Source organism: Salvelinus fontinalis, chromosome 42 (genome assembly GCF_029448725.1).
Source record: "Salvelinus fontinalis isolate EN_2023a chromosome 42, ASM2944872v1, whole genome shotgun sequence".
NCBI lineage: Eukaryota > Metazoa > Chordata > Actinopteri > Salmoniformes > Salmonidae > Salvelinus > Salvelinus fontinalis.
In genome coordinates, this window is record NC_074706.1 from 20,750,504 (window position 1) to 20,762,025 (window position 11,522).

Consider the following 11,522-nt stretch of genomic DNA (forward strand, 5'->3'; position numbering starts at 1 on the left):
AGAAGCTGGTTGATGTATGTTCTGCCTCTGTGACCTCTCTAATTTTGAGTGCTACAAATGTATACAGTGCCTTCGGGAAGTACTCAGACCCCTTGACTTTTTCCCCATTTTCTTACATTACAGCCTTGTTCTAAAATGTATTATATTGTTTTTTTCCACCCTCAATCGACACACAATACCCCATAATGACAAAGCAAAAACAGGTTTTTAGAAATGTTTAATTTACATAAGCATTCAGACCCTTTACTCAGTACTTTGTTGAAGCACCTTTGGCAGCATTGAGTCGTCTTGGGTAGGACGCTACAAGCTTGGCACACCTGTATTTGGGGAGTTTTTCCCATTCCTCTCTGCAGATCCTCTCAAGATCTGTCACGTTGGTTGGGGAGCGTTGCTGCACAGCTATTTTCAGGTCTCTCCAGAGATCGGGTTCAAGTCCGGGCCACTCAAGGACATTCAGAGACTTGTCCTGAAGCCACTCCTGCATTGTCTTGGCTGTGTGCTTAGGGTCGTTGTGCTGTTGGAAGGTGAACCTTCGCCCCAGTCTGAGGTCCTGAGCGCTCTGGAGCAGGTTTTCATCAAGTATCTCTCTGTACTTTGCTCTGTTCATCTTTGCCTCTCTCAGACCCTGCTGCTGAAAAACATCCCCACAGTATGATGCTGCCACCACCATGCTTCACCATAGGGATGGTGCCAGGTTTCCTCCAGACATGACACTTGGCATTCAGGCCAAAGAGTTCAATCTTGGTTTCATCAGACCAGAGAATCTTGTTTCTCATGGTCTGAGGTGCCTTTTGGCAAACTCCAAGCGGGCTGTCATGTGTCTTTTACTGAGTGGCTTCTGCCTGGCCACTCTACCATAAAGGCCTGATTGGTGGAGTGCTGCAGAGATGGTGTCCTTCTGGAAGGTTCTCCCATCTCCACAGAGGAACTCTAGAGCTCTGTCAGAGTAACCATCGGGTTCTTAGTCACTTCCCTGATCAAGGCCCTTCTCCCCCGATTGCTCAGTTTGGCTCAGCGGCCAGCTCTAGGAAGAGCTTTGGTGGTTCCCAACTTCTTGCATTTAAGAATGATGGAGGCCACTGTGTCCTTGGGGATCTTCAATGCTGCAGTCATTTTTTGGTACCCTTCCCCAGATCTGTGCCTCGACACAATCCTGTCTTGGAACTCTACGGACAATTCCTTTAACCTCATGGCTTGGTTTTTGCTCTGACATGCACTGTCAACTGTGGGACCTTATATAGACAGGTGTGTGCCTTTCCAAATCATTTCTAATCAATTGAATTTACCACAGGTGGACTCCAATCAAGTTTTAAAAACATCTCAAGACTGATCAATGGAAACAGGATGCACCTGAGCTCAATTTCGAGTCTCATAGCAAAGGGTCAGAATAATTATGTAAATAATGTATTTCTGTTTTTTATTTGTAATTTGCAAAAATTTCTAAAACATGTTTTCAGTTGGTTATTATGGGATATTGTGTGTAGATTGATGAGGGTTTGTTTTATTTAATCCATTTTAGAATAAGGCTGTAATGTAACAAAATGTGGAAAAAGTCAAGGGGTCTGAATACTTTCCGAAGGCATGTGCCAGTGAGTGAAGTGGGTGAGAAAAGGAAGGTGATTCCTTGGTGGACTGAAGAGTTCACTGCAGCTATTTGAGAAAGAAATAGGGCTTACAGAGTGTTGTTGTAACGATTTTCTTCTTCTTCAGATGAGGAATATGAAGGATCAGACCAAAATACAGCGTGGTAAGTGTCCATGTTAAATTTATTAACTGAACACGGGAAAAAGACAAAAATAACAAAGTGAATGACAACATAAATCGAAACAGTCCTGAATGGTGAAACAAACACAAAATAGGAAACAACTACCCACAAACACAGGTGGGAACAGGCTACCTAAGTATGGTTCTCAATCAGAGACAATGATGGACAGCTGCCTCTGATTGGGAACCATACTAGGCCAAACACAGAAATACAACACATAGAACAAAACATAGTATATAGAACATAGAATGCCCACCCCAACTCACACCCTGACCAAACCAAAATAAAGACATAAAAAAGGAACTAAGGTCAGAACGTGACAGTTGTGTAGAAATATGACTCCTGAGAATCTATTTGGTTTCCAAAGGAAGAAAGCTTTATTACGTAAGTTCATTAAGTCTGGCAAGAGAAATGCATGGAGACAACATGTCTCTTGTAGAGCAGAACTTATTTTTTTTAATTGTATTTATTTAACCTTTATTTAACTAGGCAAGTCAGTTAAGGAAAAATTATTATTCACTGAGCTGGGGGATGTATGGTATATGTTAAAGAAGATGACTGGAAGAAGCAAGTCCACTCGAATTCCAGTTTTGGTTGTGGGTCAAAAAATGTCTGTAACTGATAAAGACAAAGCTGACTTGTTGGGGAAGACATTTGCTAGGGTACATAGTGGAGTTACTTTGGTTGAAGTACAGTTGAAGTCGGAAGTTTACATACACCTTAGCCAAATACATTTAAACTCAATTTTTCACAATTCCTGACATTTAATCTTAGTAAAAATTAGGATCACCACTTTACTTTAAGAATGTGAAATGTCAGAATAATAGTAGATAGAATGATTTATTTCAGCTTTCATTTCTTTCATCACATTCCTGGTTGGTCAGAAGTTTACATACACTCAATTATTATTTGGTAGCATTGCCTTTAAATTGTTTAACTTGGGTCAAACGTTTCGGGTAGCCTTCCACAAGCTTCCCACAATAAGTTGGGTCCTAACAGAGCTGTTGTAACTGAGTCAGGTTTGTAGGCCTCCTTGTAGCCTCCTTGCTCGCACACGCTGTTTCAGTTCTTCCCACAAATGTTCTATTAGATTGAGGTCAGGGCTTTGCGATGGCCACTCCAATACCTTGACTTTGTTGTCCTTAAGCCATTTTGAACCAACTTTGGAAGTATGCTTGGGGTCATTGTCCATTTGGAAGACCCATTTGCGACCAAGCTTTAACTTCCTGACTGATGTCTTAAGATGTTGCTTCAATATATCCCCATAATTTTCCTACTTCATGATGCCATCTATTTTGTGAGGTGCACCAGTCCCTCCTGCAGCAAAGCACCCCCACAACATGATGCTACCACCCCCGTGCTTCACGGTTGGGATGGTGTTCTTCGGCTTGCAAGCATCCCCCTTTTTCCTCCAAACATAACGATGGTCATTATGGCTAAACGGTTGTATTTTTGTTTCATCAGACCAGATTACATTTCTCCAAAAAGTACGATCTTTGTCCCCAGATGCAGTTGCAAACTGTAGTCTGGCTTTTTTATGGCGGTTTTGGAGCAGTGGCTTCTTTCTTGCTGAGCGGCCTTTCAGGTTATGTCAATATAGGACTCGTTTTACTGTGGATATAAATACTTTTGTACCTGTTTCCTCCAGCATCTTCACAAGGTCCTTTGCTGTTATTCTGGGATTGATTTGCACTTTTCGCACCAAAGTACGTTCATCTCTAGGAGACAGAACGCGTCTCCTTCCTGAGCGGTATGACGGCTGCGTGGTCCCATGGTGTTTATACTTGCATACTATTGTTTGTACAGATGAACGTGGTACCTTCAGGTGTTTGGAAATTGCTGTCATTGCAGCTGTGAAACTGCACAGCTCAAGTAGAAAGGAACTCATTGTGGCTGCAGCAGGAAAAGTATCTGGGTCTTTAGTGTTTCACAGCGGAAGATTTACAAGGATTATTGCAGAGCCTGTGTAGGGATCAGACATGGATTATTGATTTAAACAGATGAAGAAAGGATCATGTTGATGAGAGATTTTCGGGTAGTCAGTATTTTTATCCACATTCATTTAGTATTTTGGGATCTTTTATTTCATTCCGCACAGTTGGTGGCGACAATACACCTTTTTGCGTGTAGTTCGACATAAAACCCAAAGAAGAAGTGTAACCGGAAAAGAACAGCGAACAAGACCAATTTCCACGTTAGAGTTGTTGTTATATATACGTTTATTAACACCATGGAACTCGAAATGAACAATTTAACTGCACAACATCACATACTTACAGCACTTGGTTGACAGATGTTATCGATTATCGAGGTAACGCTAGCCAGCTAGTTAGCACATAACGTTAGCTAACAATGGCTAACAGTATGGTTTTTCACACTCAAATAGCCTCCATTATGGAGGTGCTAGCAAATGCAGCCGTGGCAGAGATCTGTAAACTCGTAGATGACGACTATGCAGTGTTTCGTTTGGAAATGTCTCAAAGCCAGAAAGAAAACAGGGCATTGCGGAGGAAACTACAGCTACTAGAACTGAGGGTAACACGGGAGCGCGTCCTCACCAGTCGTCCCAGTAGTGTCAAGATCCTCGACCGCTACAGAGGAATGGCAAGAGGTACTGTACATGTTGCAGAAGGCCGAGCTTGTGCGGACTGTCGCGGTTCATATATAGCTCAGTGCCTGACGCACCGTTCACCTCTGCACATGTGTTCAGAGGTGTTACTCAGAATTGGGTCTTGGTCATTTTTTGGATAGTATGCAATAATTCGCCTGTTTACTTAACTATCTTGAGCAAAGACACAATATGATATTCTAACCATATTCTTATCAAATTCTTGATTTACTGCATGTCCTATTAGTAACTCAATGAAAACATTGGGATGCATCAAACATAATACATTTCTCAATAAATAGTATATCAATAATTTATGAGAAGCGTTATCTTACATCCTTACCAATTATAGTCAGTGTCAAAACTGTCAATAGAGTACAAATATAGCGTTGAGCATTAGCTATCATTAGCTAACCTAACCATCTCTTTTCCCCCAATCACTCTCTCAGGTGAAGGACATCTCACTGGAGGCCACAGAAGTTTTGTGAAGCCAGTGGGACACAATACATGGAGAGATGACCAACCAATCACTCTTGATGAGGGGAGTGGAACCTCAACCCAGCCCATTATCGTGAAAGAGGTTTGTGTAATAGTGTTACATAAAAAAAACTACAGTTACTTTGTGAATCAAATGTGGCCGGCTATTCACTTGCTTACATGTACATCCTTATTTATCTGCCGTAAGGGAGCTTGTGAAACTTTCTTCCCTACAACATTTATCCAATTTTACTAATTTACTGGTAACAACCTCCTCTCCTCTTGTGTCAGACTGCAGATGCAGAGGCTGCTGGTCCTGGGGTCAAGCTGGAGAGGTCTGAAGGAGAGGAGGACCCACAGCTAAGCAGAGACAACCAGTCTGGACCGACTGGAGCGCGCCCTGTTGTCACAGAGGACACCGCTCCAGCGCAGTCCAGTTCCCAACGCAGCGTCACGGAGGTCTGTGGAACGCCAAACGCTGTCCTCAAGTCAGAGACGGACACTGAGACTTTAACTGTAACACACAGGCTCTTACACACAGGATCTGACCATAGGTCAGACGCAGAGATACTTGGGCTGGGGCCAGTGGGCTGTCCTCCTGTTCCCGGCTCAGAATACTTACCGATATTTCACCAGGTCCAGAGGACGGTTCATTCTCGTGGAGATGGTGAGGTGTTATACACTGGCGTTGATGACCTGTCTTGTACTTACGCTACAGAGATGGACCCTGGCAACGTATCCTTGGATTTAGAGACACAGAATGATCTATCTAGAGGGGACTGGAACCGGTACAGCAGTAGTGTATACTCTGAAGGCTGCCTAGATAACAAAGGAGAGGTTATAGTCGTAGACGAAGTGACTGTGAAAGTGGAGGGCAACGCTCCTCCCACATGGAATGCAGATAGTCACCTAGGAGACGGACACTCACAAGGCAGAGATTTCTTAGATTACAGGGAAAGCTTAGAGACAAATCCAAACGTCGTCCACCCGTTCCGGGATCGCGACCCAGTGTCCACGTCAATGGGGCCTTCTGATTCACACAGCTGCTCCCTTTTGGATCAGGCATTGAACTCAAAAGACAGGGCTAGAGCCCAGGCTTTGGGAGGGGGAGCAACATCTGGCAAAAAACAAGGGGTGAAACCCTTTAGCTGTACCCAGTGTTCTATGCGCTTCGCCCAGGCTGGCAACCTGAAGAGGCACCAGAGGGTACACACAGGGGAGAAACCCTTCAGCTGTACCCAGTGTCACATGTGTTTCGCCCAGGCTGGTGACCTGAAGAGGCACCAGAGGGTCCACACAGGAGAGAGACCTTACAGCTGCCCCCAGTGTGAGAAGAGGTTCTCCCACCAGCACCATCTGAAGATGCACTTGAAGATCCACACTGAAGCGAGGCTGTTCGCCTGTACGCCCTGCGGGAAGAGATTTTCAGAGAAGAGCTACCTCAGGATACACCAGCAGAAAAACCATTCCACTCTATAACATAGAAAGTAAACATTTGACTCGATAGCTTCTGACGTTTAGATCAAACCCTGCATTTTAAAAGATTAACTTTCATTGTTGTCAGAAGAAAATGTTGATTAACAAGAGTCACAGATTTCAGTGTTGAATATTCCTGGGTAGAATATTGCATCCAGGCTTTGTGCCTAAAAAAAATGTGTGTTTGTACTGTGTAGGCCAGTGGTCACCAACCTATTCAAGATCACTTTCATTGATCTATCACTCAGAATTTTTTTTAAACATTACTTAACAGTTCTGTAAGAATGAGGTTTGTGCAGTCGGCCTAATACATTATCACAGCATACTGGCTATATGCCTGGCCTGCCAATATTGTTCTTCTCAGACCATATTTCAAAAGTCAAGCTTTGTTTACAAAATAGATCAGTTGGTGTAGCAACTTGCTAAGCATAAATTGAAATAATTTGCTTTTTTATTTTACTGGACTGATGGTACCTGCATCTGATTGTCATGGTGCTTTCAATACAAATGGGAACTCTGGGAAAAAACGAGGTCAAATCATGTCAGTGGTCTTCAGGATGGAAAGTCGGAGGTCTAGAAAGATGCCAGAGTTTCTGACTTGTAATTCATGACCGTTCAAAAAAACAAAAAATCCAGTTAGATCTCAATTTTTTCAGAGTTCCCAGTTGTTTTGAACACAACATTAGTCTCAGTGGAGGGAGAGAACAGCAGAGGGTCCACTTCTTACAGTCACTGCTCTCTCCTACCTACCTTTCCTCTGGTGAGACTGAACAGAGAGAGGGGACACCGTCTTCCACCTGATGGCCGCATCTGCCTCATGCCCAAATTCATGTTCCTATGACCAGAGAAAGTGAAATATTCCTCTAAAAATAGACACAACAATGGACTAATAATAATAACAAACGCAGGGCTAGCAATACACTTGGCTACTCATTCATTGCAGCTGCATCGCGAGTGGAAGTAGTAGAGAAGAGCGTTTTATGTTTTGCAATGGTGCAGATGTCTTCTTTTTTTTACATGAACTCACTCATAAAAACAGCAGCTCTTCACTGTATTCTTTGACAGTCTCTGTGGTCATGGTTTTAAAAGTTATTAAGTCTTACGTAGGCTAGTATCAAACTTTACTGTGGAAGCTCTGTAGGCAGAGTGATTTGAGCTATCCGATTGGCCAGTGCAGTAGGCGCACTCGATTTAGCCACAGATCTCTCGGTCTGCCTGGTAGGTTTGTCATTACAGACAAATTAAATGGTTCAAAATGGGAAGACTTTGCTTAACCGGTAACAGCACCTACCGCCAACAGCACAACACAAATATACAATTTTAAAGATGGAGCGCAAGCCTTTATCACAGCCTTTATCGTCGGTTTTTCTACAGAAATGTTTGGTGTGGAATGCCTTGAAGATTGACTGGTTGAGGATTGACCATTGGTGTAGGCTATATAGTTGTTCACAAATGCCTATTTTATACATCCATTCACCAACTTATTTTTTTCCTAAGACACTTTTAATGAGAAAATGAATGCAGTTTATCAAGTTAATGCAGATTCTTAGTTGAGGTCTGTGTATGTGTGGTTTTCACCCTATTCTGCATTCACCCGACAGCGCTTTAACAAATCTAATCAAATCAAAGTTCACTGGTCGCATACACAGATTTGCAGATGCTATCGCAGGTGCAGCCAAATGCTTGTGTTTCTAGCTCCAACAGTGCAGTAATTAATACCAAGTAATACAAAACAATACACACAATCCCGAGTGGCGTAGCGGTCTAAGGCACTGCATCTCAGTGCTAAAGGCGTCACTACAGACACCCTGGTTCGAATCCAGGCTGTATCACAACCGGCCGTGATTGAGTCCCATAGGGCGGCGCACAATTGGCCCAGTGTCGTCCGGGTTTGGCTGGTGTAGGCCGTCATTTTAAATAATAATTTGTTCTTAACTGACTTGCTTAGTTAAATAAATGTTTAAAAATATATATTTATATATAAGTAGAAATTAAGAAATATTAGTACGAGCTTTGTCAGAGTCCGGAATATACAGTGAAAGTATTCATACCCTTTGACTTATTCCATATTTTGTTGTGTTACAGCCTGAATTCCAAAACATGTTTTTAGAAATTTTTGCAAATGTATTGATAATGAAATACAGAAATATCTCATTTACATAAGTGTTCACACCCCTGAGTCAATACTTTGTAGAAGCACCTTTTGGCAGTGATTACAGCTGTAAGTCTCTAAGAGCTTTCCACACCTGGATTGTGCAACATTTTCCCATTTATTATTTTCAAAATTCTTCAATCTCTTTCAAAGTAGTTGTTGATCATTGCTAGACAACCGTTTTCAGGTCTTGCCATAGATTTTCAAGTAATTTTAGTCATAACTGTAACTCGGCCACTCAGGAACATTCACTGTCTTCTTGGTAAGAAACTCCAGTGTAGATTTGGTCTTGTGTTTTAGGTTGTCATGCTGAAAGGTGAATTAATCTCCCAGTGTCTGGTGGAAAGTAGATTGCACCAGGTTTTCCTCTTGGAGTTTGCCTGTGGTCCATTTCAATTTATTTTTTATCCTGAAATAACTCCCCAGTCCTTAAAGATAACAAGCATACCCACAACATGATGCAGCCAACACTATGATTGAAAATATGTAGAGTGGTACTCAGTGATGTATTGGATTTGCCCGAAACATAACACTTTGTATTCAGAACAAAAAGTGAATTGCTTTGCCACATGTTTTGCAGTATTACGTTAGTGTCTTGTTGCAAACAGAATGCATGTTTTGGAATATTTTTATTCTGTAAAGGCTTCCTTTTCACTCTGTAATTTATGTTTGTATTGTGGAGTAACTACAATGTTGTTGATCCATCCTCAGTTTTCTCCTATCACAGCCATTAAACTCTGTAACTGTTTTAAAGTCACCATTGACCTCATGGTGAAATCCCTGAGCGTTTTCCTTCCTCTCCGGCAACTGAGTTAGGTAGGACACCTGTTTCTTTGTAGTGACTGGGTGTATTGATACACCATCCAAAGTGTAATTAATAACATCACCATACTCAAAGGGATATTCAATGTTTGCTTTTTTTATATGTACCAATCTACCAATAGGTGCCCTTCTTTGCAAGGCATTGGAAATCCACTTTCATGGGATTTCCTCAACATTCTAAAGGTGGTCCATTGTGACATCATGACCTCCAACATTCTATTATATTCACTGTAAACAACAATGTAACTTTTGACAAAAATCTGCTACTTTGACCACTTTCACAAAAAGTGTGTGTTTGAACTCTTCCTCTACTTTTCTGCTATTCAAATCTGAAATCGGGGCAAAAATATCTAACGATACAGCTGTTTTGGTAACCCCATACATTTTTTTTAGAACAACTGATATTCTGACCACTTTCCCAAGAAGTTAGACAAAAAGTTAGTGTAGGAAATCTTCCTCTGCTTTTCAAATATGAAATCAGAACAGGAATAGTTTATACCAATAAAAGGATAGAGAGCTGTTTTAGTAACCTCAACTGCTTTCATTGCGCTAACTTCCCACTCATGTAACTTCGTTGGTGACATTTCCCTGGTTATCATAGCAACATTTGGTCTCACTTTGCATTAATAGCCCTGCTGACTCAGTCTGTTAGAAGTGCCACAATTTTTGTTTTCTTCAGGTAAGAAGTCACAAAATCATTGAGACCAGTACACACACTCCTTCCACAAGGATCTGCTGTCCAGATCGACAAGCCCATCTTGACGTTGTTTTACGAGAGAGGGTACGCACAGTGGATACAAGCTGCGACCACAGAAAATAATACCCTGCAGGATCCAGTGTTAATTTCTCAACCACAAACTTGCTTCCAGTCAGATGCGCTACAGAGATACTAAAGCTATCACAACCCAGTGTATTACATTTTCACTTCAGACATCTCCCAGGTATGAATCTTGACTAAAACATTGGTATCATATTTCACTGCTTGCATTAGTTCTGTCTTAATTAGCATAAAAAATAAAAGGAAATAATAAATAAAAAATAAAAGGAACGGTCTACATTTGCATTTCAAATAATGAATTATAGATGTACAGTATGCTATGTTCAGTTAATGTGTGTCCACCCTGGGGTCAGAGGGGCTCCGAGGGAAAAGGGTTCCCCGTTCCAGGCAGAGAGTCCCTCTACCCACTGATCCTCCTCCAGCCCAGAGAGGACTTCATGAACATCCATCCCCCTGTTGTCCAAATACGTTGTGAAATATATATATTTTTAATTTACTTAACTTCAGTACCTCATTTTCATCTGTTCTCTATTATTACAGTTGTCATATACTTTAAAACAAGTGTTTGATATATTTGATACTTTTTAAACTATTAAGCTTTTTGTCCATCTACTTTCATGGGATTTCCTCAGCATTCTAAAGGGCCCATTGTGACATGACTTCCAACATTCACCTTTTGACACAAATCAGCTACTTTGGCCACTTTCCCACCAAGTTAGACAATAACTTAGAGCGAATGAAAGAGATCCAGAGAGGATACGTTTTAGAAAGGTTGGATGTCTTGCGTTTATAGCCATGGTGATCAACTGCACTGCAATGATGGAGCGGAAATCACAGAAATCAAAGATAGATGTGGAAGTTGCAGCAGCAGAGAAATATTAGGGTGTGAGAGATTTTAGTACAGAACATCTACAGGGAGTTTTGAGGGAAGGGGTTCCATCCTCCCAGACCGGCGGCCTGATGTAGGATCTCTTGGGGCCAAAGTAATGGGATGGGGTGGTGGGTTGGGGGGATAGCGTATAGGTGCAGAGTTAGATAGTGGTGCAATTTAAATGTTTCCCCCTTTTCTCTCTTTTTGGGACCAAAATGTACGATTCACACTCTGACCTGTGAACAGCAGCAATACGCATCAAAGCGTCCATTCTGACGGAAAATCACATGAAGAAGTAAACGACCCAGATAGTGGTCGCACAGGAACAGGCGTATACATTCCTGAACTAGATATTCAAATACTGAATGTAGAAGACAAACAGATGAACTCTACCACTGGGTAGAGGTGAGACCAAATGTAAGATCAGAGCCATTGTGATAGATGTGTGGCAGAAGAGGTGGGACTCTGAGCCCAAGGGCCAGGATTTATATGCCCTCTAAAGAAAGGTCAGTGGACCAAGGTTCAAAGGTCAGATTAGGAAGTTACAGTTTGTGTTCGGTAAGCATAATGCTT

At 41.8% G+C, this 11,522-nt stretch overlaps 1 protein-coding gene across 1 annotated transcript; it reads left to right on the forward strand.

Annotated features, from left to right (window-relative positions):
* The first annotated feature begins 3,907 nt into the window (after positions 1-3,907).
* On the forward strand, positions 3,908-9,235 carry LOC129841002 (oocyte zinc finger protein XlCOF29-like). The gene is made up of 3 exons (XM_055909093.1): positions 3,908-4,376; positions 4,823-4,953; positions 5,142-9,235. Exons 1-3 carry the CDS (start codon positions 4,118-4,120, stop codon positions 6,327-6,329), a joined length of 1,578 nt encoding a protein of 525 aa, XP_055765068.1. The 5' UTR covers positions 3,908-4,117; the 3' UTR covers positions 6,330-9,235.
* Positions 9,236-11,522: the final 2,287 nt, after the last annotated feature.